This window comes from Bos taurus, chromosome 9 (genome assembly GCF_002263795.3).
Source record: "Bos taurus isolate L1 Dominette 01449 registration number 42190680 breed Hereford chromosome 9, ARS-UCD2.0, whole genome shotgun sequence".
Lineage (NCBI taxonomy): Eukaryota > Metazoa > Chordata > Mammalia > Artiodactyla > Bovidae > Bos > Bos taurus.
The window spans coordinates 93,560,447-93,587,514 of NC_037336.1; the positions used below are offsets into that span (position 1 = coordinate 93,560,447).

At 36.6% G+C, this 27,068-nt stretch overlaps 1 protein-coding gene across 9 annotated transcripts in view; it reads left to right on the plus strand.

The window, feature by feature from the left end:
* Positions 1-27,068, plus strand: part of ARID1B (AT-rich interaction domain 1B) — a 440,470-nt gene that overhangs the window by 155,463 nt on the left and 257,939 nt on the right. For all 9 annotated transcript variants that reach the window (XM_024997101.2, XM_024997106.2, XM_024997102.2 and 6 more), the window contains exon 4: positions 3,772-3,882. In XM_024997101.2, coding sequence (XP_024852869.2) covers positions 3,772-3,882 — 111 coding nt within the window. The remainder of the gene's footprint in view (positions 1-3,771; positions 3,883-27,068) is intronic.

Genomic DNA, 27,068 nt, shown 5'->3' on the forward strand with positions numbered 1-27,068 from the left:
ATTCAGGACTGATTTCCTTTAGGATTGATTGGTTTGCACTCCTTGCAGTCCAAGGGACCATCCAAGAGTCTTCTTCAACACCACAGTTCAAAAGCATTAGTTCTTGGTGCTCAGCTTTTTTTACTGTCTAACTCTTACATTCATACATGACTAGTGGAAAAATCATGGCTTTGACTAGATGGACCTTTGTCAGCAGATTAATGTCTGCTTTTTAATATGCTGTCTAGGTTGGTCATAGCTTTTCTTCCAAGGAGCACGCATCTTTCCTGGCTGCAGTCATCATCTGCAGTCATTTTGGAGCACTGTTTCTCCATCTATTTGCCGTGAAGTGATGGGACTGGATGCCAAGATTTTAGTTTTCTGAATGTTGAATTTTAACCCAACTTTTTCACTCTCTTCTTTCACTTTCATCAAGAGGCTCCCTAGTTCCTCTTCGCTTTCTGCTGTAAGAGTGGTGTCATCTGCATATCTGAGGTTATTGATATTTCTCCTGGCAATCTTGATTCCAGCTTGTTGTTCATCCAGCGCTGCATTTTGCATGATGTATTTTGCATATAAGTTAAATAAACACGGTGACAATAAACAGCCTTGACACACTCCTTTCCCAATTTGGAACCTGTCTGTTGTTCCATGTCTAGTTCTAACTGTTGCTCCTTGACCTACATATAGGTTTCACAGGAGGCAGATCGAGTGCTTTGGTATCCCCATCTCTTTTAAGAATTTTCCACCATTTGTTGTGATACAAGATAATTAATGTTTAGACATGGCAACCCACTCCAGTATTCTTGCCTGGAGAATCCCATGGATGGAGGAGCCTGGTGGACTACAGTCCACGGGGTCGCAAAGAGTTGGACACGACTGAGCGCTTTCACTTTCACGTGGAAAAAGTAACACCTAACGTGAAAACTTTTGAAACACATGTGTACATGCCCCTGTCCCAAGCTCCTTTCACACCTTTGCTGGTTTGTGAGTCTCTGTTTTACCTTTGATCTATAACATGAAGAAGGTTAAAGCCAGAATCTGTCAATAGTGAAAAGCTTGTGGGTGAGATGAAGAAAAATAATACTGATAAAGGACTCTGGAAGGGTAGTCCACACTTCCTTGTGTGGCTCCTTTGTGCTCTAGTATTATAGTGTGGTATTCTCTTAAAGAGTCACAGTTGTGTATTGTCACAGTCACAGTCTATGTGTGAACTTATGTGTAAGCTTGTGTGCAGTGGTTTAAATGTGTGAATAACCGAGATTGCAGTGATATGTTAAGCATAAAGGCTGTTCTCTGTTGTTATTAGTTTATAAAATACAGTGCTGGATGTATTTATTTTCTGATACTGACATTGCCTTCGTGTTGTCTGTTAAATTACTTATTCCTACTTACTCTTCCTGAGATGAAAATAAGTACCTACCAGAAAATAAATATAGCTCTGAAGAGGAAAAAGCTCAGGTTTGTTAAGAGATGTAACTTTTTTGTCTTTATTAAAGCTGCCAAATGTAGACTTTATAGTCCCAGTGTAAGTTATATATGGATGATTGTTTTAGGGTAAAACGTGGTACCTTTTCTGGATGTTCTCTCAATTAAATTAATCCTTATGTTCAAACATAAATTGAAGCAGAACATGTTCCATTTTCAGTGATTCTCACTAAATTTTGTTTTTGTTGTATTTCCATCTATATTTAATAATTGAGAGCTTCTTGTGGTTAGGAATAGTGTTTGAGACTTTTGTGAAATCTAATTATTTTAAACTTTTAAGCCTTAAAAAGTGAAATGTAAAGTCATAGTGAAATTTTCTGATGTCTTTCATAGTCTATTCAGCGTTGCTTATTTTAGAGGGGCTAGTACCCAATTTAAAATGTGTGTTTACTGTAGTTGCAGTAATCTTTTCCAAGTTGTTTAGAAATCAGTTCATTTAGCTACAAAGAGAAAATAAAAAGAAATTTAAAAGACTTATTAGCACAGGGCATGTGAGCCTGCCCATTTCTCTTTATTAACAGTTTACTAAAATGAGTGTCTAACCACTACCCATAAATCGTGTGCACACGTGTGTGTTTGAGCCACAGGTGGGGATCTGCTCATTTGTTTGCCCATTGTGAGGCTGTCTTGTGCCGCCTTGGGGTTTTTGTAAAGGGTGAAGGTCCCTGAATGGAGGCCTTGTGCCCTGCCTGGTTTTGAAATCTTTGCTCTTAATATAAAGGAACCTGCAGGACATGCAGTTGGAAGTCTGTGTAACAAATCAAAGTCTGGGGTCCAGAAGCAAGTGGAGTGTGTGTGTGTGAGTGGGAATCGTCTTTCAGCCTTGGCTTTTGTCCCCCGCAGCCCAGTTGTTACCGTCTACCAGCAGCCTGATTGAAGAGCTGCTGTTTTAAATATTCTCCGATTGCATGTGCTGGAGACTTCACCTAAATGTTACCAGATAAAAGCCTGGACAACTGGGTGTAATTTCTTCCAAAAGTGTAGGGCATTCTGCACTACTAGATGTCTTGACCTGTTGTGTATATAGGGAAAAGGAGTTGGTTGGGAAATGCTATATTGTTGGCATGCTCTTTACCTCAGAGCCTCTTTAAAGGCAGTCTGCACCAAAACTTTGCTAGGTAAGTCTGGTTTGTACAGCTTGTGTACTTTTAGTACCAGCTGTTGGTCCAAAGTTTCTTGGCTTCAGAAGCTGTGTAAGTTCAAGTGTATACTGTATGAGAAAGGGGTGGGGCAACAGAAGCTTTTTATAGGGTTTCAACTCATTACCATTAATTTCTAAAGTAGTATTTTGAAAATTTAACAGGGGAAGTAAAACTTATATATAATGTTTCTTTAATATGTATTTAAACTGACAGGGAAAAGAAGAGAATTTTATTTTCAAGTGATATTTTCCGTTCTTTTTTTTCTTCCCTATCAGAAACTGGTTCTTCAACTTACAGTGCCAATTAAGAAATGCTATAATAAGCATTTTACTTTCTGTCCTGCTATTTGACTTCAGGTGTAAATGGGCCTAGAATGTTTAGTAACTAAGTGTACATAGTTAAACAACTAGAGAGCTGACATCCAGTAAGTTTGGTGTGATATTTGGTTTGTATAATATTATTTCAGCATACTGTTAAATCATGCAGAATTCTTTCTGGAAAAGTATTCAAGAGGATGCCAGAAAGGCCATGTTAATAATAAGTTTCTGTACTTCAGTAGATTTTGAGTGTGTTTTCTTCCCCACTACTGTTTCATGCTTTATTATGGTTCTTTGATAACTATGCTATGTGAATGTATGGAATTCTATATATGAGTGTTTATTGGTCTTGTAGAAACCTCAGGATACTGTCAGCTTAACTGTTGTTTTATGGGTTATTGAGAGGACATCTTAAAAGTCAGGTGATAATAAAGTTTTCATTGATTATTTTAACAGTTTCAAGGTAATATTAAAGGCAATTCAACCAAAATAAAAATTAATAATATGAACTTTTGGTTTGCTCTAAGAGTTTAGTTATTGCTAGCTTTCTTTCCCATCTTTTACTGACTGTCACCTTCCTGCAAAACTCAAATACAGTCTTTAGTTTGTATGGTCACATAATATATTTAATTGTTAATTATACATGTTTTTGCTCTTGATGATATGCTGCCTTCTTGGGTATTTTATTTTTGCTTCTGAGAAAGTGTTACAGAAGTGATAATTACATGTATATGTCTGCTTAAAGTAACATAAGTTGATACTTTGTGATAAGCCTTTGCTTCATCTTAATTACCAAAGAAGCTTATAATTCATTGAGATATTTCTTTATATTTGTGTTTGTTTAGGATATGTCTCAGGAAGGCTATGGAACTAGGTCTCAACCTCCTCTGGCTTCTGGAAAACCTAACCATGAAGACTTGAACTTAATACAACAAGAAAGACCATCAAGTTTACCAGTAAGACAGTTAATTGATTTGGAAATGCAGTGAGTTACGGATTTCTAAAATTAGCATTTGCTTTTGTTTATTGTACTTTGTATTAAGACTTGGGGGACAAGTTTCTAGATTTCAGATGTATTTGTGATTTATTAATTTTTGAGCATTTCCTTCTTAAAGGAGCTGTGTAGTTCTGAAAAAGTCTATTTCATTAGTAGGTCTCTCCATGTCCAATGTTGTAGGTATCTCTGAATCCAGTTGGAAGCCTTTATTTGGCTGATAGGTTTTGTGGCAGAAAGATGTTACTGTTGTACAGTTGTGCTTTGCATAACATGGTGCTTCCTGGTAGTGATTCAGAACAGAGGTATCTATATAAGAGTTAAATGGAAAGGAAATTCCCATTTGGCAAATAATATAAATGATGAGATAAAGTGTCTAGTGGTAGTTTGAATTTCTTCAGAGACTTTATGTCATGAGAAATGACTTAATCTTTTTTTACTCAAAAGAAAGTATTTTAATTTAAAATTGCAAAATATAGCTTCTAAGTGTTTCCATTAGCAAATCACTGTATTGGGCCTGTTGACTATGGTAGTAGCTGAGTTACAGGTTACATGTTAATTTCCTTTAATAGTTCATCTGTGCTTAATTTTCCTTTTTCCTCCCATAGGCAACCTCATTTAAATTAAAATGAATTCCTTATAAATTAAAAGAATATATGTGTGCAAACAAATTTTTATATTTATTTTCTTGTTAAAATATGTTGACTTAAAGAACTATTGTTATTGCTTAATCTCTATTAAGAGATAGTGTTCAAACTAGCCATGATTGTAATTTGAATTTCAAATATGTTTACATTAAATAAGATTTATCATATTGTTGCTAAACATTTGAGAACCAGCATTTGTGAAGAATGTTATATGTGACATACCCATTTCTAAGTTACATATGGCCTTAGAGTAGAAGGTAAGTAGAGGCTACATGATATATAATATCTTTGCATCTGATGCACATGTACTTGAAACTATAATTTTTACAGATTTTATTTCTATGGTGGGAGGTGCGTAAAATTTACTGTGGTCATTTTTTTAGTTACACTGAAATATTTATTGTCTAGTTATTTGGTTTTTAAAGGAATGAAAAAGGTAATGGACTCTGTTTTATGCTGTAAACTTTTCTCTTCAGCAGATAATCCACAGTTTGGTGAAGCGTGTGTGTTTGTCTGTGTGCGTGCATGCAAATGCACGTGGATGCTGACGATAAATGCAACATTTGCTGAATATTTGGAAGTTGGCTTGTGGTTTTAGGAAATTTAAATTGACTCATGGAAAGGTGGACAGTGAATTCTGCTTTTTTCCACTCAGATTTTTAGTGTTTTAGATAAGCTCATCCTTATAGGTTTCTCATTGGCTGGTGATATGTACCGTTTACCGGTTGGAAAGTTTGTTATAAACTGATGCTGGTTTTCTGCATAGGTCTAAGAGTAGTTTGCAGTGTACTGCTTTCTTAATATCCATTTGATCTTTTGGGTCACTTACTAGGCTATGCTTCTTTTCATTGCTCTGCTTTGGAATGAATGGTTGATGTTCAGCTAACTCTATAGCATAATTAGGGGAGGGTTGGGGTGGCAAGAAGTGTGGTAGTCCCAGAAAATTGAAGAGTTCTGCTTTGGGATGCTGCTTTTTAAGTCAATTATTAGAGAAGAGACTCAAAGTATTTTAGGAAATGAACTAGTATATTCTTCAAGAAGTTAAGTCTTCTGGATTATTCTATTTGTATATGTATAATGGCTTACCTTCTTCCTTAATGTTTATCTTGCCTCCTCCCCTAGAGGATTTAAGGTTGCTTATAATGTAAATCTTCTTATGAAGCTGTTGAAAAAAGAAATGCCCTGATCGGTATTTTCTTTTTGTTTTTTTTGGTAACTCACAGATAAATAGGATGCTGATTGACTCAATAACATTTCAGTAATCTTTTTTTAGAGATGAAAGTTTCCAGGTTTTATGGTGACTACATAAAAGCATCAGTTACTGAATAAAGGAAAAATCGTAGAGCAGTTGGTTGTACCCCCTGCCCTCAGTCTGTTAAGATAAAAATTGGCTTTATTTAAATGAATTTTAGTGCTCTACTTTTCTTTCAGCAGGCTTTGTTTGTGTAGAAACGTTTTCTATGTAGGGTTTACAAATATATTTTTATTTATGTAAATGCTGCATCAATATGTTATATAAAACTAAGGTAATATCAATTTGAGGGAGAGATTTGTTGTTATTCTGTACGGCTCTAATATCATGTATTTTTACTCTTACTAAATATTTTAGTTCCCTAACTTGGGTAAATTGATTGAATAAGTACCATGAAACTATATATATTTGTTATCTTATCTGAATTGGTTATTAAATCTTTTGTGGATTTAGGCTGTGTTTTTTCCTTTTCAAGTGTCAGTGATAAAATTTTGTCTTTTTACTGAAGATTAAAGGCAATCCATCATATTTTTAATCTTTTGTTTTGTAATTTTGAGTCAAATTCAGGCTCTTACCTGTTCATTTAAGAATATGTGGTAAAAATTATTCTAATGTATAATCAAGTCTATAACCATTGTATATGTGACTATAAGAAGGAAGCTTCTGAAGTAATTGTTTCTTAATTTTTTGCTTAAATTGAGTTAGACTGATAAGAGTTTGTAGTGTTTTCCTATAGCTCTGCATGTTTGATATTTTCTTTAGTGTATTTTTGTTATACAGTTAACTCACCATTATAAGAAATCAAGGTATTTCCTTATGCTTGATCTAGAATTTGATTCTCTCAGCAAGCTGTCCTCTCACCATGGTTTAAATTGGTATTTGTCTATATTTGCATGTCATTAAATTCTTGATGATCTTCAGTAGCTAATGCAGTTTTGTTTTCTGGCTGACAAGGCTCTTTAGATCATCCACGTAAAGCCAGTGACACGTAAATTAATATTTGTTGTCTTGCTGTCTTGGGGCCATGACCAGTAACGTTTACTTTTCACTTAATGCACTCAGACCTAAGCTCGGAACAAATCTTCTGAAATAAGATTTCTATACTAATTTCTTTCTTTCTTAATCATATAACCTTTTTCCTGTTGAAGTTCATTAGCTTACATATCCTTGATGTTACCATTATTAAGAAATCTTAGTATATAACATAATATAAGAATTAGCTTGAAGAATTCTGTCTCCTTGGGATATTACCACTTAAAATTTTAGCACATTCTATAGTTCTTTTCTGCCTCTAATATTGATATGAAATGAAGCCATCATTAAGCAAAATATACAGTGGAATGCTAAAAAAAACTGTTACAGCTTATCAACACTTTTATTTTGTAAACATTGAGTGTATCTTAATTTACACTTTAAGATAACTCCCCAAATGCAATTTTAATACATTTCTGTTGAGTCTTTTTAACTTTTTCATCACTTATGGCATTTGCTAGTAATCCTCTTATTGCTTTCATAGTTGTCTTGCCTGACCCTCTTATCCCTAAGAGACGAGGATCTTTTTTTTATAGTATTTGTTATGTTTTTAGGTCAGTTCAGTCACTCAGTCATGTCTGATTCTTTGTGACCCTGTGGACTGCAGCATGCCAGGGTTCCTTCTCCATCACCAACTCCCAGAGCTTGCTCAAACTCATGTCCATCGAGTTGGTGATACCATCCAACCATCAAATCCTCTGTCATCCCCCTCTCCTCCTGCCTTCAATCTTTCCCAGGATCAGGGTCTTTTCCAGTGAGTCAGTTCATTGTATCAGGTGGCCAAAGTATTAGGGCTTCAGCTTCAGCATCATTCCTAAAAGAAATCATTCAGGACTGATTTCTTTTAGGATTGACTGGTTGGATCGTATTGCAGTCCAAGGGACTCTACAAGAGTCTTCTCCAACACCACAGTTCAAAAGCATCAATTCTTTGGCGCTCAGCTTCCTTTACAGTCCACCTCTCACATCCACATGTGACTACTGGAAGGACTGATGTTGAAGCTGAAACTCCAATACTTTGGCCACCTGATGCGAAGAACTGATTCATTTGAAAAGACCCTGATGCTGGGAAAGATCGAAGGCAGGAGGAGAAGAGGATGAGATGGTTGGATGGCATCACCAACTCAATGGACATGCTGCTGTTGCTAAGTTGCTTCAGTTGTATCCAACTCTGTGCGACCCCATAGTCCAACTCTGTGCAACCCCATAGACGGCAGCCCACCAGGCTCCCCACGTCCCTGGGATTCTCCAGGCGAGAACACTGGAGTGGGTTGCCATTTCCTTCTCCAGTGCGTGAAAGTGAAAAATGAAAGTGAAGTCGCTCAGTCATGTATGACTCTTTGCGACCCCACGGACTATAGCCTACCAGGCTCCTCTGTCCAAGGGATTTTCCAGGCAAGAGTATTGGAGTGGGTTGCCATTTCCTTCTCCACAATGGACATGAGTTTGAGTAAACTCCGGGAGTTGGTGATGGACGGGGAGGCCTGGTATGCTGCAGTCCATGGGGTTGCAAAGAGTCTCACACGGCTGAGCAACTGAACTGAACTGGAAAAACCATGGCTTTGACTAGGTGGGCCTTTGTCAGCAAAGTAATGTCTCTATGCTGTCTAGGTTGATCATAGCTTTTCTTCCAAGGAGCAAGCGTCTTTTAGTTTCATGGCTGCAGTTCACCATCTGCAATCATTGTGGAGCCCCAAAAAACAAAGGCTCCAACTGTTGCCACTGTTTCCCCATCTATTTGCTATAAAGTGATGGCACTGGATGCCGTGATGTTAGTTTTCTGAATGTTGAGTTTTAACCCAACTTTTTCACTTTTCTCTTTCACTTTCATCAAGAGGCTATTAGTTCCTCTTCACTTTCTGCCACAAGAGTGGTATCATCTGCCTATCTGAGGTTATTAATATTTCTCCTGGCAATCTTGATTCCAGCTTGTGTTTCATCCAGCCCTGCATTTTGCATGATATACTCAGCATATAAGTTAAATAAGCAAGGTGACAGTATACAGCCTTGACACACTCCTTTCCCAGTTTGGAACCAGGCCATTGTTCCATGTCCAGTTCTAACTGTTGCTTCTTGACCTGCGTACAAGTTTCTCAGGAGGCAGATCAAGTGGTCTGCTTATTCCCTTCTCTTGAAGAATTTTCCACAGTTTGTTGTGATCTACACAAAGGCTTCATAGTCCATGAAGCAGAAATGTATGTTTTTCTAGAACTCTCTTGCATTTTCTGTGATCCAGTGGATGTTGGTAACTTGATCTCTGGTTCATCTGCCTTTTCTAAATCCAGCTTGAACATCTGGAATTTGTCAGTTCACGTACTGTTGAAGCCTGGCTTGAAGAATTTTGAGCATTACTTTGCTAGTGTGTGAAATGAGTGCAGTTGTACGGTAGTTTGAACATTCTTTGGTTGCCTTTCTTTGGGATTGGAATGAAAACTGACCTTTTCCAGTCTTGTGGCCACTGCTGAGTTTTCCAAATTTGCTGGCATGTTTGCAGCACTTTCACAGCATCATCTTTTAGGATTTGAAATAGCTGGAATTCCATCACTTCCAATAGCTTTGTTTGTAGTGATGCTTCCTAAGGCCCACTTGAGTTCACATTCCAGGATGTCTGGCTCTAGGTGAGTGATCACACCATCGTGGTTATCTGGGTCATGAAGATCTTTTTTGTATAGTTCTTCTGTGTGTTCTTGCCACCTCTTTTGAATATCTTCTGCTCTGTTAGGTTCATACCTAATTATTATGTTTGACTCAGTAAGTGTTTTCTAATAGAATTTATGTAAGAATTGTTAAATACATTCTTCCCCCAGCTTCAGAATTTTCCTTTTAATTGCTTATAGAATCTTTCCCAAGGTATCAAACTGACATCCAAAGAGCATATATTCTCCATATGCTACTTATTCTAAAAGAGTATATGAATGTGATATCTGTATTGGCAGGATGGTTTTATTTTTAAAACTATTTTCTTTTATTGTAGAATGACATTTGAGTTTACTTCGATAACCTTAAGCTCCAAGAAAAAGTGGGCACTTTTGTAGTATTAATCTAAAAACAGTTTGAAAACATTATTTTCTTAGTAATATATATTTTTAATTGTGAAAATAAATAAATTGACAAACAGTAATCATAATTTCAGTAATACAGTACAAAAATATGTTGCTAATGAATTATTTATAAATATATATAAAAATTTTAAAAAACAGGTTTTGAATTTTTATCTTCCATGTTTTAAGCAAATAGTGCTCTCTCCTCTAGGGAGTCTTTAAGAGTTGTGGATACTCCTCAGTTTAGAAATATCTTAATTTGTTTTTTCTTTAGCGTGACCTGCCACCGGTTTGTATTTCTGATAGTAGGTCCATTATTCTGTTTACCTAAGATACAGACTAATGTCAGTCATATTCAAAAGGCCTTTGAAGGCCCATCAGGTCATTAAAAACCTCGTTCTGACCTTTTCTTCCTTAAATAGGAAACATTTAAAGAGGTTGACATGAAGAGGGTTTGAGCTTTCCAAGTTTAGTAAAAACTCTAAATGTCCTGTGGAAAATAGGGCTTATGACACTTCTATTGAGTTTGCAATTAGAAGGAAGTATTGAGGATTACATAAAACATTTTTTTCCACTTTGTGAAAGGAAGGAGGTAGTAAATGCTGGTTGTTCTTTGAAATAGTGTTAAACAGGATGTTGGAAGCCTGAAAGAGAATGGTTGGAAAGCTGTTATTACCAGGAATATTCTTTGGGGTTAGGCATTAGCAACAGAGCATGTAATCATTTGCCTTTACCGAAAAAGAGTACTCTATGTATGTGTTTATTTTATTAGTCTTTAATGACATATGTGGGGTTAGGGGTGGATTGTCATGCACTTTGGAAGCATGTAAGAAAAGTTATATGCTAATAAGAACATTTTAAGTGTGTGGATTTGATAATATAGTTCCTGTGAATGATTGGAAACTATTGGAAAAAGCTTTAGTAAATGGAGCATTTTTTAAAAACTGGGTTTTGCATTTTATCAAGTTCTCAACCCATCTAAGAACACAGATTATTAAGATGATCTTAACCTGTTAGTTGGCAGGTTTTTGTAAAACTTAAAATCTGTCAAGTAAGAATTAGATGTATGGCTACTGAATGAACTTTTAAAAAAAATTTTTTTTTACTTGTATCTTGAGCTTGATTTAAAGGTTATCATTAAAAGGTTAAGAGCATAACTGTCATTTGTTGATTGTTCTCAAATCATCCTGAACATTTAAAAAATTCCAAGTTAATAAAAGAGAAGCTTAATCTGTTGTTCCCTTAGCCCATTGTTCAGCATTGATTATCCCCATGTGCAGCTGAAGACATCATGTGTTGGTTATCACTGTTTCCTAGGTGTCATTAGACTGTGTTGAGTCTTGGTGTCATGGAAGAGTTGTAGAAAGTGGGCACCTGGTGAAGGGAGCAGGAGGTTCTCTTAGGATGTGTCTTGTCCACACGAGTGTCCGTAGACACGGTTAACCATTTGGCACAGTTTTGAAACTGAAGGTACAGACACATTTTAATACCTTGGAGAAGTGTTAAGTGGAGCACAGCACACTCTGTTTCTTAACTAGGATTTACCATATTTACAAATGTAATTTTAGCCTCTGATCTATGCTATATGGAGATGTCAATATTTTTCAGATTAAATTTGAGAGAAATATGAAAAGACCTTGCTTTGAAGTCCTAATTTAGAAAAAATGATAGTGACTTTGACAGATGTTTATTTTCTAACATGGATTATTTCTTTAAGATGTGATAATTTGTAAGTTTATCCCCCAGAGTATTTTTGTGATACTTTGAAAATAGAGGAAACAGTTGAACTTCAGCAAGGTAAGAAGTCATAGGAAGTGAAAAGGTATGTTTCTCCCTCTTTCAAAACAATCTTCCACTTAAATGTTTGTTCTGTAAATGAATGTTCAATAAAACCTCACCAGTTTGGATTTCTTCCAGGTTACAGCAGGCTAAATATATGGAAAGTCTGAATAAATAAGTATTTTAAAAGAACTATAGTTTGTTTTTAAATAACTCAAATGGTTGTGTGCAAAGTGTTTCTAAATTGAGATCTTTTAGTCCTTTTGAAATACATGGGTAATTCTAAATTCCTTATAGCTGAGATATTTGCTTAGTGGCAAAATGTTATTTTAAAAAAATCATCTAATTTTTAAAAGCATGTTTTAACTAAGCATATCCCCCTGCAGACCTTTTCACATAATATTCTGAGGCTTTCCATTTAAAAATTTGGGGGAAATGAATTTTAACCCATTTTATGGAACTGTCAATTCAAAAAAAAAAAAAAAAGGATTCCCATAAAAAATACACAGTAGCTAAAATTGGAGATGAAGAGAGGCTAAAACATAACTGATTTTCAGGATATTGGTTTTGATAATAGAAGGATAACTATGATCTATAGTTGATAAATGAGGCTCATTAAGTAAGGGATGATAAATGCAGATATTCCTGGCTAATAGAAAAGTCGGCATACATATTTTGCTGTAACAAAGGGGAGACTGGGAGGTTCTGACCAGCTTTTGGCTCTTCAGGGGCCCTGTGTGAGACCGTGGAGCCTTCTCTGTGGCCTCACAGGCTGGAATGCATGTAACTCTCAAGTCTGTCAGCAAACAGCCACAGAATCATACCTGGACGTAAGCCTGTCTTACCAGAGCTACGGTCTCTGAACAGAAGGGGGCAGGCAGCAGTGTTGGACTTTTGTACAAACCACAAAAAGCATTGTGTGTGAGGGATCCTCATATGTGGGCATGGGACCTCAAAATATGATTTAATCCATTTTTGTTGAATCTTTTGAACTTTTTTATCCCTTATGGCATTTACTAGTCATCCTCTTATTATTTTATAATTGTCTTGCCTCTCCCTCTCACCCCAACAGACTAGAATCTTTTCATAGTATTTATTATGTTTTCAGTAAGTATTTCATAATAGAATTTATATAAGAAGTTTTAAATAAGTAGATCGTTGTCAGTGTAGCTCCTTTGAGTTTTAATTTTGATTTTTTTATGTGAGAACAAAAAAATGAGTGATGTTCAGAAGTACCCTTTTTTATTTTAACCTACCGTTTCTGTCTCTATAAATGGTAGTTCTTGGCATGTTGAGCTAGAAAGCCTCCCCTTTTTCTTCCTAGTGCTTCTCCTGTTCTATCCCGCTAGAGGGGTAGCAGGCTTCCTCCAGATTATACAGGCTTAGCCATTGTTAAGACTTTGAATGCATTGAACTTTATATTAGCCAAGTTAGCTGGGAAGTAAATTTTAATTTGCAGAGATCTACTTTGTAACTGGAGGCACAGGTCTGTTTTATGTAACAAGAGATATATAACCAGCAGGAACTCATAGTAGCATTTGTGAACTGGTTAATTGCTCTTATTTTTCTTTTGAAGTGGAGGTAACTATTTTTAATAATAACTGTCGGTTTAGGAAAGGAAATAAATATATAGAGAGAAGGTTCTTACCTGAGAGCAAAAATTTCTATTCTTCCTTCATAATGTAAGATTTTCGAGTTGTCTCTCTCTCATCTTTTTTCTCTGCCTTCGCAAAATTGTTGTAAAATAACTGAATGGTCTTGTTTTCCTTTGTTTGGGTCAAGAAATTTTAGCTGAAAATTGTTACTGTGTGAAAGAAGATTATTGACTCAACAAGCCTTCAATTTTCCGTGAATAACACCCCCACCCCCTAGCTTCAAGAACATGCCGTGCATGCATTCTATTTTAAAATATAGACTGTAATTTAAAACAGGCAGTTTGATGCCCCACTGAACTTTGTTTAAGCCTTGAATAAAAGAGGGGAGAAAAAAGCTTTAAGCCACAAAAAAGTGACTAAGCTTTCACAACCACTTTTCTTCATAATACATTTTATGGAAAAAAAAAAAGCTTCCAGGTACTGATGTTTTCTCTTTCCTTATGACCTGCATTTTATCCAGTGTTAGACTGTGGTGTTTGCATTTTTTTCTCTTTATTTCATTATCGGCCTGTCATTCACTGTTTAAAGTATTCAGAGTAGTGTTCATTTGCACTGGAATGTGTGTGCTGTGTGTATCTGTGCATGTTGTCCACATACAGTGTGTATGAGAAGACTGATTCTAAAACTGAACACATAGTCTTTAGTATTCACTTATTGATAGCTAATTTTCTAGAGTTCTCTTGTTTTAAGTAGTACCTGATTATTAGACCAAAAGTGAAAGTGTTAGTCGCTCAGTCGTGTCTGACTTTTGCGGCCCTGTGGACTGTGTCCATGTAATTCTCCAGGCAAGAATATTGGAGTGGGTTGCCATTCTCTTCTCCAGATTAGTAGATAGACTGATATAAATGTTTAACTGTAATTATTTTTTTACTATCAGATCATTATAAAAATGATTCACTTAGAAGCAGTTTATATTACTTGCCTCCCTTCTCACAGAATGAAAGTGAACAGCTTATAATGACTTGTATGGAAGGAATGATGACTTCGTTTTAATAAAATAGTATATTTTGAACTGAAAACCTGTTGTAATGATAATGGCTGAATGGGAAACAGAACTGAGTCTCAGCCAAGGTTCTGATCTTGAGTAGTTTGTGTCACTGCTCAGGATATGTGTGTCTGAAAAGTGAATGTTAGAGCATGTTCCAACTTCTAGATTTTACATTAAAGGCTTTCTTTGTTAGTATATAAGAAAAGCACTGATAAAAACGAACTCTCTGCTTTCAGGAAGAAATTAAATGAGAGAAGGGCAGCCGTCTAATAATAATCGTCAGTAATGGTCTGTGTATGCCCTTGGTGGTTTCTCTCCCATTCTTAGGAGCCATTTGCTTTTGAACATATTTAGGGATTTGAAAGTGAAAATCACTTAGTCATGTCCGACTCTCTGTAACCCCATGGACTGTATACTCCATGGAATTGTCCAGGCTAGAATACTGGAGTGGGTAGCCATTCTCTTCTCCAGGGGATCTTTCAAACCCGGGTCTCCCACATTGCAGGCAGATTCTTTACCAACTGAGCCACCAGGGAAGCCCAAGTATACTTGAGTGGGTAGCCCATCCCTTCTCTAACGTATTTTCCTGACCCAGGAATTGAACCAGAGTCTCCCGCATTGCAGGCGGATTCTTTACCAGCTGAGCTACTAGGGAAACCCTTAGGGATTTAGGGATTTGGGGTTGCCTGATTGAGAGCCTAGCCTTATTCTTTAGGTCATTGGGGAGCCATGGGCCTTTTTGTGGACTCTGTCTCTAACTTCTCAGGAATTGCAGAGGTACCCCTCTCTCCCCATGTGATCAGTCTGAGAGTCTGAGGTATTTGAGTCAGGGACATATAGGGAGGAGAAAAGTTCACAGAGAAATTGAGAAGTACATATTCCAGATTCTTTATGAACTCCTGCTAAAGCAGGGGTTTGGGGGTAGTGGGGGGTGGGTAAAAATGACAAAGCTGCTGCAGAACAATGAAATCTTGTCACTGTGTAATGCAGAATCTAATGCCTTTTTCTCCTGGACCAGTGGGAACTCAGTAGAGACAGTTTTCTGAACTAAGATGATAAGGCATGAATGGATTTTAATTTCATGCTGGTGAAAGAAAGGCCCTGCTAGTCTATATCTGAGGACTCTATTTACTTCTGACACTCCAGGTTTACATTTATATATCATAAAGTAGTTTAATAATAACTCTGCTTTCTCAACTGAGATTTACCACCAGTGGAAATATAGTGACCCAGGAATATAAAAGCCACCATTTCTTTTTAATGAACCCAAACCAGTTTTAATGCCCCCCTGCATTTCTACATTATGTTTCTCTGTGTTTTCTAAGGCTTTGGAGCTTGCTGGCTTGATCTGGGTAGAATGCTATGCTATTAATACAAGTCTTAACTTTACCTGTTACTTTACTTCTCTTTCTGTCAAAGAACATAATGGTGTACCTTGAGGTGGTTAGCACAGACGCCACCTGATCCACAGGTAAATGCCTTCTCTCAAAGTAGGCTAGAGTTACTGAACCTGGAGACCACCGAGTGACAGGCCTGTACAGCAGTATCTTCCTGCTCCCATCTGAAACCTGCCCTGATACTGATACTCTTCTCCTTTTACAAAATTTTCTAATATAAGTAGGGATTTTCACTGGTCTCTATTTTTTCCATGGATTTGGGTGGTTGAGTGCAGTGAACCACTTAATAACCTTCTGCCACTACAAATATGTGGTTGGTCTTTTGTAAGTATCTGTATCTAGAGAAAATTTGGCTTCAAAATAATAATACATGAATTATATGTAATAATTTATTATCATTTTAAAATATCTTGTTTTATATAAGTAAAATTTTCAATTAATTGACCCTGGAAACTGCTAGTAACAGAAAAGTAAATATGCCCAGAGTAGATTTTTAGTGAATATCCTAGGTAAAGTACATAAACTTTAAAGACAGGACTTCCTGACATCTGTTTTGCCTCCTCGAAGCCACATCCCACCCCATTCTTCTATTTTTGAATGTCTGCGACTTTCAGGTTACCAAGACAAGTGAATTATACCAGGCTTTTTAGTTATGAAAAGCCTTCATTTTCAAAGTGTGCTTATTACTGCCGGAGACAGACAGCTTTAGAGCTCTTGTATTATCTCAATATTGAGGTGAGTCAAATTATTATATTACCAAAGGTAAAGTAGATGACCAGTGCAAGTTTGATACATGAAGCAGGGCACTCAAAGCTGGTGCTCTGGGACAACCCAGAGGGATGGGGTGAGGAGGGGGCGTTCAGGATGGGGAGACACATGTACACTAGTGGCTGATTCATGTCGATGTATGGCAAAACCCACCACAATATTGTAAAGTAATTAGCCTCCAATTAAAATAAATAAATTTTTAAAAGTGATAGCAGTGAGAATGCAAATGGAGACTGTTGTGGAAATAAAAGGAGGGGTGAATGGTGGATGCTTTTAAGGTTTTTGAGCTTAGTGACCAGGAGGTATGATAGTGTTGGTGACAGACAGAATGGTGGTGGGGAGTTGGTTTGGGGAGAAATGAATACCTAGAGATTTTTGAGATTAAAAAGCGTAATAACTGAATAACTGTGCTGGAATTCTAAAGCTCCTATAAGAAAGTAAGTCAGCTTTGCTCTCACAGCCTTATTTTTTGTATAGTTCTTTATATGAGTTAAAAATGGTTGCATAGGCTTTAACTTTACATTTCATTTAAATTCTTGGAGATGATATGAAGACTGTCATATCAGAGTTTGTGTAAATAACTCAGCAGATCATTCCAGAGAGTTTCTAACTCTAAGTGGAATAAGACAAAAGAGTACAATCTCAAGAAATAGATGAAACTTTAGTATTTTTTTTTTCTTCAGTTGACATTCATGTCTTGTCTCATTTTCTTTGCTTTTAGGATAGTGTAGTAAGTTATACCCTAATATGTTACTTTCCTTAGATAGGTCCAGGTTGTTTTATATTGCTGTGTTTGGTTTACTTTTGAGTGATTTAGACTTTTTTTCTTGCTGTACCAATTCATTTTGGAGGAACATTCATTAGTTACCTCATTATAATTTCTTCTTTCCATAACTTGTTTTGAGTATGTGTGTTTGTGAGCCTAGTATACAAATTTATGTCTTGTGGCGGCGGGTGGGGGGCAGTGTGTGTTTTCTTCTTTAATGGTGACAGTGCGAGGGGGCAGGGAACCTAGTTTTAACATGCTGTTTTTGAAAGATGTTCTCTTTTACTTTAGAAATCGTTGACCCTTTGAGCACCGAGAGTTTCTGTGATACACTGGAATCCCAGCTGAGGAAGTGAGATCTCAGGGATATGACCTTGAACTCTAAGGGATACTCTCTTGTTTTTTGTCAAGCTTCCCTCTCCCCTACATTTTCTTTACTTTTAAAAGTGCTGTAATTTTCACTTCCTACATACAGAGCAAAGGTTTAATATAAATGAGTTCTTAAAATGTGTGTATTTTTACATATTTAATTTGATTCAGGTTTTTAAAATTCTGTTTCCCAAATGTGAAAATGGCAGGAAACTTACCTCGCAGTTTGACAGCAGCAGAGCTACTTTGAGTCTGTAGCTTATTCCATTATAGCAGCTGCCTATATGCCCACTCCTCATGTCCTTATGAACTTTGATTGTTAAACCTAAAAGTCCTTCTTTTTTAAAAAAATAAACGGTTTTATCAATTTGATTAAATTATGAGCATCCTTGAATGAATATGAATCGCTTCAAATTTCCCCAAGTTTTTACTTTTCATGGTTACTGCATTTATGCTTCTCCTGAACTATCATGCCTAAATGTTGACACCCTCAATTAAGGCACAAGATGTCACTTTACACGGAAAAACTCAACTACATTTAACAATCATTTATTGATAGCCTCCTTTGTTTAAAATTTTATATTAGATGTAATAAAATAAAAATTTTAATTATTTTACCAACTTATTAGTGTTTGTTCTTTCCTGTAAAAATTTAGGGGCTTCCTAGGTGGCAGAATGGTAAAGAATCCGCCTGCCACGCAGGAGACGCAGGTTTGATCCCTGGGTCAGGAAGATCCCCTGGAGAAGGAATTGGCAACCAATTCTAGTCTAGTATTCTTGCCTGGAGAATCCCATGGACAGAGGAGCCTGGCAGGCTATAAGTCTATGGGGTCTCAAAGAGTTGGACATGACTTAGCGAATAAGCATGCCATGCACACATGTGAAATAACAAGATATCCTTTTAAGTCAAATATATAACATACTATGTCTGTCTGCGTCTCTGTCTATCTAGTGACATGCCTAATTGATGTAGAAAATAATTCCTTTTGAATTCTTCTTTTTTAATCTCAACTGATTTCAGTGAGGTTAAATAAATATGTTGTGAATCAGGTTATATTTTGCACAGGAGAAACACCTGGTTTTTCAGTATTGCTCTTTCAGAGAGTTGTATTTATTGATGTTTAAAGTATGCATCCTAAATAAGGCACTTTTGCAAATGGTTAATTCATGTCAACTCTGTTAAGCCAGCAGTGGAAGCTAGTGATAGGACAGATGATACTGGGAATGAAGATGACTTTACAAATATAAATAGATTTAGATACTGTATTTTTTTTCAACATTACTATCTTGTGATGTGTACATGCTAAGTCACTTAAGTTGTGTCCGACTCTTTGCGACCCTATGGATCATAGCCTGCCAGTCTCCTCCGTCCATGGGATTCTCCAGGCAAGAGTACTGGAGTGGGTTGCCATGCCGTCCACCTGGGGATCTTCCCAACTCAGGTATCAAACCCGTGTCTCTTATGTCTCGAGACTGCATTGGCAAGCAGATTCTTTTTTTTTTTTTTAAATTTTATTTTATTTTTAAACTTTACATAATTGTATTAGTTTTGCCAAATATCAAAATGAATCCGCCACAGGCATACATGTGTTCCCCATCCTGAACCCTCCTCCCTCCTCCCTCCCCACACCATCCCTCTGGGTCGTCCCAGTGCAACAGCCCCAAGCATCCAGTATCGCGCATCGAACCTGGACTGGCAACTCGTTTCTTACATGATATTCTACATGTTTCAATGTCATTCTCCCAAATCTTCCCACCCTCTCCCTCTCCCACAGAGTCCATAAGACTGTTCTATACATCAGTGTCTCTTTTGCTGTCTCGTACACCAGGTTATTGTTACCATCTTTCTAAATTCCATATATATGCGTTAGTATACTGTATTTATGTTTTTCCTTCTGGCTTACTTCACTCTGTATAATAGGCTCCAGTTTCATCCACCTCATTAGAACTGATTCAAATGTATTCTTTTTAATGGCTGAGTAATACTCCATTGTGTATATGTACCACAGCTTTCTTATCCATTCATCTGCTGATGGACATCTAGGTTGCTTCCATGTCCTGGCTATTATAAACAGTGCTGCAATGAACATTGGGGTACACGTGTCTCTTTCCCTTCTGGTTTCCTCAGTGTGTATGCCCAGCAGTGGGATTGCTGGATCATAAGGCAGTTCTATTTCCAGTTTTTTAAGGAATCTCCACACTGTTCTCCATAGTGGCTGTACTAGTTTGCATTCCCACCAACAGTGTAAGAGGGTTCCCTTTTCTCCACACCCTCTCCAGCATTTATTATTTGTAGACTTTTGGATCGCAGCCATTCTGACTGGTGTGAAATGGTACCTCATAGTGGTTTTGATTTGCATTTCTCTGATAATGAGTGATGTTGAGCATCTTTTCATGTGTTTGTTAGCCATCTGTATGTCTTCTTTGGAGAAATGTCTATTTAGTTCTTTGGCCCATTTTTTGATTGGGTCATTTATTTTTCTGGAGTTGAGCTGTAAGAGTTGCTTGTATATTTTTGAGATTAGTTGTTTGTCAGTTGCTTCATTTACTATTATTTTCTCCCATTCTGAAGGCTGTCTTTTCACCTTGTTAATAGTTTCCTTTGATGTGCAGAAGCTTTTAAGGTTAATTAGGTCCCATTTGTTTATTTTTACTTTTATTTCCAATATTCTGGGAGGTGGGTCATAGAGGATCCTGCTGTGATGTATGTCAGAGAGTGTTTTGCCTATGTTCTCCTCTAGGAGTTTTATCATTTCTGGTCTTACATTTAGATCTTTAATCCATTTTGAGTTTATTTTTGTGTATGGTGTTAGAAAGTGGTCTAGTTTCATTCTTTTACACGTGGTTGACCAGATTTCCCAGCACCACTTGTTAAAGAGATTGTCTTTAATCCATTGTATATTCTTGCCTCCTTTGTCAAAGATAAGGTGTCCATATGTGCGTGGATTTATCTCTGGGCTTTCTGTTTTATTCCATTGATCAATATTTCTGTCTTTGTGCCAGTACCATACTGTCTTGATAACTGTGGCTTTGTAGTAGAGCCTGAAGTCAGGTAGGTTGATTCCTCCAGTTCCATTCTTCTTTCTCAAGATCGCTTTGGCTATTCGAGGTTTTTTGTTTTTCCATACAAATTGTGAAATTATTTGTTCTAGCTCTGTGAAGAATACTGTTGGTAGCTTGATAGGGATTGCGTTGAATCTATAAATTGTTTTGGGTAGTATACTCATTTTCACTATATTGATTCTTCCAATCCATGAACATGGTATATTTCTCCATCTATTAGTGTCCTCTTTGATTTCTTTCACCAGTGTTTTATAGTTTTCTATATATAGGTCTTTAGTTTCTTTAGGTAGATATATTCCTAAGTATTTTATTCTTTCCGTTGCAATGGTGAATGGAATTGTTTCCTTAATTTCTCTCTCTGTTTTCTCATTATTAGTGTATAGGAATGCAAGGGATTTCTGTGTGTTGATTTTATATCCTGCAACTTTACTATAGTCATTGATTAGTTCTAGTAATTTTCTGGTGGAATCTTTAGGGTTTTCTATGTAGAGGATCATGTCATCTGCAAATAGTGAGAGTTTTACTTCTTCTTTTCCAATTTGGATTCCTTTTATTTCTTTTTCTGCTCTGATTGCTGTGGCCAAAACTTCCAAAACTATGTTGAATAGTGCTTTTTCATTATACTGACCATTAAACTGACCAGTTTTACTTCTGAATTTACCTATAACTATTACAAACCTAGTTTCTTACTAAAATATATAAAGTTTAATGTAATTAATACATTTTGGGGCCTCAGTGACTGAATTTTTTTGTATTGTGGCATTCCAATATAAAGTGTGACCGAGATATTGTATAACTTAGTGACCACATTAAAGAGTATAGATTTTTTTTTTCATGTACAAAAGTGTTTAAAAAACAGCTTGGATGTCTTTCAGCATGTGTTCCTATGAATTATAAATAAATTTGTTTATTTTTAAATATACCAATGGCCCCTTTTAACTCAAAAGAGTCCTGTTGAGAGAGAGGTTTTCATTTCCTAGGATGTTTTTATATAGAATTTACAACCTGGGTGCTTCTAAAAAAGGTTTGAATTGACCTACAGTAAAGTATTTGTTTAAACTACTGAAAGTGGAATACAAACTTTTAAAAAATGTTTTAAAAAGGTAGACACAAACAAACCATGACAATGCAATACCAGAAATAACTTAAACTTAAGACTACATTCCTTACTACCAAGGTAGAAGGGGGAAATGAGGTTATGTAATTTATAAACAATGAAAAAACATTTTTAAAAGAAGGATTATCACTTTTCCCCTATTATTTTTTAAAAGGAATATGCTATAAAGGAACATATAAAATTCTCCTGTTAAAATAATGAATAATGCCAAAATATGGGTTTTCTGGGTTTTTATAATATAAAAGAAGTGTTTTCTTCTTTACTTGGGATGATTTTCCAGGGCCTGCATTAGGCATCCTGCCACATGAATGAATGATTGGCTCTTTTTTCTGTAACTTGCTCAAGTCTCAAAATTATAAATTCAGCAGTTTTGTCCAAATTAGTAGCTTCTTGAACCATTTTCATTTCACATTTTTAAAAATAATTATTTTGTAAGCATATTATATATTATAGAATGAAAGTCGAGTGAGAAAATAGTTCAGTTGTAAAGAGAGTATATTTTATCAGTTTTTTGAAGGACAAATAGTATTTTGTTTTGTACTTTGGCATTTTCCTGTTGTTTGTTTTTATGGGAGAAGATTGATAATCTTTGTGTTATAAGAGACATTTGGACTTAAGGTTAATTGATGAGGCTGATGATGTCCTAAATTTTACAATACAACATTACACTAAATGGTTTAATTATCATTACTCCCATTTATATCTTATGGCAAAATTTATGCAGTTTATTTTTCTTGACCATCTTGGCTTGAGTTCACTGTAAAGTTGGAGATCTATTTTTCCGGAGAAAAAGAATAAATCCATAATGTGTCTAGTTCCTTCAGAGTTATAGTGGGGAGGAATGTTAAAACAGGTGTGATGTATCTATATCTACACACCCTCTTCCCCCCTGCCGCCCAGCTCTCAGGACTGGCCATGAGAGAACAGCTCTATTTTGGTAGTTGTGTCTTGTGCTTTACAGAGAGTGGGTATGGGTAGCAGGCCAGTGACCCAGTAGAAGAAAAGGATCTTGACAGCAGCCTGGTTTTTAGTCCACAACTTTTCTTTTTGGCCATTCAGCAGCCTTAGCAGGGCTGGGGAACAGAGTGGGCCCTTTAGATCTGTTGAAAAGGGACAGCTGTATTAATGCTTCTCTTGCTGTAAAGAAACGGGACTTTTAGTAAATGGCTACCCATACCAGTATTCTTGCCTGGAAAAAGAGGACCCTGGAGGGCTCCAGTCCTTGGGGTTGCAAAGAGTCATATACAACTGAGCACACACATACAAACCAATAAACTGAATTTGAGAAGAAGAAAACTTAGCATAACAGCAGTAGCATTATAATACAGCGACCTCTGTTCATTTGCCGGCCTGTCAAGTCATTTTTAACCTCCTTCAAGTAAAAAAAAGTCCTAGTATTTTGTTAGTTCCTCCTTACAGAGAATGAATCTTCAAAAAGACTTTAACTCCAAGTTTTGTACTTCATTTGTTGTTGTTGTTCAGTCGCTAAGTCATGTCCTACTCTTTGCAACCCCATGGACTGCAGCAGGCCAGGCTTCCTTGTTTTTCACTGTCTCCCAGAGTTTGCTTGAACTTATCTCCATTGAGTTGGTGATGCCATCCAACCATCTCATCCCCCATTGCCCGCTTCTCCTCCTGCCCTCAATCTTTCCCAGCATCAGGCTCTTTTCCACTGAGTCAGCTCTTCACATCAGTGGCCAAAGTATTGGAGCTTCAACTTTAGCATCAGTCCTCCCAATGAATATTCAGGGTTTATTTCCTGTAAGAGTGACTGGTTGGATCTCTTGCAGTCCAAGGGACTCTCCAGAGTCTTCTCCAGCACCACAGTTCAAAAGCATCTAGTTCTTTTAGCGCTTAGCCTTTTTTATAGTCCAACTGTCACATCTGTACATCACTACTGGAAAAACCATAGCTTTGACTAGATGGACCTTTGTTGGCAAAGTGATGTCTCTGCTTTTTAATACGCTGTCTGGGTTTGTCGTAGCTTTGTCAGGATTTCATTGCCTGTAGGAAAATTACTTGCTCAGGATTTTGTGGCTTTCTCAGCTTATAAAGTTTTGCGCTTTAAAAAATTTTTCAGCTGCAAAATCATGAAATAACATTGTGTCAGCTTTATGGGTTTTTTTTTCCTTTTAAGACACAAAAATGTATAAATTGGCAAAAATTTTTCTAAGGACTTTTCCCTTCAGTGGGCTTAGAAAAGTATCTTGAGTATGTTGGGAATAGATTGGGTGGTTGGAAAACAGCTCCAAGAGTTGGGTAGCTGTTCTCCAGAAGCTGAAGTGCACAAAGCGATTTTGCTCCCTTAGCTGGCTGCTTGAGCTTAAAACAATGTTTGACAAATGCTGGAGTTCACAAACGTAGGAGTAGCAGTTACGGAGGTGGTTTTGCAAGTCCTTTGGAACATCCATGCACATCTTCAGTCGCTCTTAATTTGAATGAGAAACAGGATGGTGGAAGCTATTTTTATTTTCTCCTGGGAGCAAGAGAAAAGGAAGGCAGAAGTCTGTACCATGTAATTTTAAAAAAAGAAAAAAAAATTAAATTCCATTGAGATTCTTTCTTGTTTACTTTTTGTTTTACTCTCGCCATCTCCTAGTGTGTTTGACTAATGTAAGTCTTCCCCCAGGAATATGAGAATATATGGTACAGTCCGCCTCATAACCTTCCTGGATATTTTTATAATTTATCATCAGCTGACACTGCCTGGGTAGAATATTCTTACCACTCCCTCTGGCTGCTGGAAGTCTGAAATTACATCTTTGTCTTTGAAGTCAGGCATACTGTTAGCGTTGCTATGGCGACAGGGTGGGTAATGGAGTCCACAGACAGGAGATTGGTATTTAGCGTTTAAATGCTGCTGTACACAAGGCCTTGATTTTTAGAGTGGTTACTGAACTATACCCTTTTAGTAAATGTTTAAAAATTACATTTTTACATGGTCTTACTAGATTAATAGTCATGGTTTATTTCATTTTAACTGCAAGGATAAAAGCATTATTCCATTAAATGGGTAGGTTTTTTTTTTCCTCTTTTGGTTTATGCATTATTAACACAGGCTTTCCTGTTTTGCTTGTAACATTTTATAGGCTTTTTCAAACATGCAGTCAGATTTGCTCTCTTGCTCCTTTATTTTTGGACTTAACTCATTGTGGGCCTGATCTTGCAAGATTTCAGGAGACAAAGTTCTGAGGAGGAACTAAGCTTTTAAAATATTAAAAATGAATGGTGTATATTTTTTAAAGCTCTGAATAAAACAGTGATAAGTGATCAGTCTTTTCCTGTGAATTGCAACAGTAACTTTATTTTTCAGTGTTTCTTTTGTTTCAGGTTTCTGTTTAATCCTTCTCTTATGCTCTACCCTCACATGGGATATTGAAGGAGAGACTCTTTACAGTTGTGAGGAACTGTGGGACACCTTATAAAGGTTTAGTGCATATAACTTTTCAGGTTTTAATAAGTTATATTCTCTCACTTATTAAATATGATCTGAAGACAGCTGCGTATATTTACATGTTATTTGTTGATTCTTGATTGTTTTGTCATTACAATCATGGTGAATCTTAAAATTTCATAAAATATATACATGTCCCTCCCTACCTGATATGTAAATTGCTTCTAAAACATAATTTTGAATGCCTTTTGCAGTGGAAATTACTACTTCATAAAGTATTTTATTTCTGATAATTTAAATTGTTAGGGAATTCTTCCTCATAGTAACTTGAAATGTTCCCTTGGATTTGTATTCTACTTCTGTGTCTTTAAACCACACAAAATAAATCTATATCTGTCTTCTGTATCATGGTTATTCATGTATTTGAAGATAGTTTTTAACCAAGTTTTTACTAGGCTAACTAACTTGTTCCTTTAAGTATTTTACCAATTATGGGGGTTCAGGTCCCTCTACTACCATGTTCGTAACTCTTTGATAAACTTCATTTTTGTGTAAGCACCTTGAAATATGAATCCAAACCTAAACTAAATACTCCAAAGTTATGGCTAGTATAGCCACATATATATATATATATATATATGGCTATATACATCATATATATATGATGTGTAACAGCTGCATCCCACACTGGCACTCTAGTGGGAACTATTCATACTACTAAGGCATAGGTCTCATCCATCCTGCACCCGAACCCAAGTGTAGTTTTCACATTTACACTTCTTGAATGTGGTCTTGTCTGAAGCCATAGTTCAAGCCTGCTCATGTGTAGTTGGATCCTGTATCATCCATTGTCAGTCAGTTCAGTCACTCAGTCGTGTCCAATTCTTTATGACCCCATGGACTGCAGCATGCCAGGCTTCCCTGTCCATCACCAACTCCCGGAGCTTGTTCAAACTCATGTCCATTGAGTTGGTGATGCCATCTAACCATCTCATCCTCTGTCATCCCCTTCTCCTCCTGCCTTCAATCTTTCCCAGCATCAGGGTCTTTTCCAGTGAATCAGTTCTTTGCATCCAGTGATTAAAGTATTGGAGTTTCAGCTTCATCATCAGTCCTTCCAATGAATATTCAGGACTGATTTCCTTTGGGATTGACTGGTTTGATCTCCTTGCAGTCCAAGAAACTCTCAAGAGTCTTCTCTGCCACAGTTCAAAAGCATCAATTCTTTGGTGCTCAGCTCTCTTTATAGTCCAACTCTCACATTCATATGTGACTACTGGAAAAACCATAGCTTGGACCTTTGTCAGCAAAGTAGTGTCTCTGCTTTTTAATATGCTGTCTAGATTGGTCATAGCTTTTCTTCCAAGGAACAAGCGTCTTTTAATTTCATGGCTACAGTCACCATCTGCAGTGATTTTGGAGCCCAACAAAATCAGTTCTCTCACTGTTTCCATTGTTTCCCCATCTATTTGCCATGAAGTGATGGGACTGGATGCCATGATCTTAGTTTTCTGAATGTTGAGCTTTATGCCAACTTTTTCACTCTCCTCTTCACTTTCATCAAGAGGCTCTTTAGTTCTTCTTTGCTTTCTGCCATAAGGCTTGTGTCATCTGCGTATGTGAGGTTATTGATATTTTTTTCAGCAATCTTGATCCCAGCTTGTGCTTCATCCAGCCCAGCATTTCTCATGATGTACTCTGCATATAAGTTAAATAAGCAGGGTGACAATATACAGCTATTTAGTATAATTCCTACTTTTGTGTCATCTGTCAATTTTATCTCATAATAACTCTTGATATAAAAAATTAAATGGACCAAATGCAGAACTTTTTAACATTCTGGTTTTGCCATTCATCCAAGTATAATAATCGATAATAATC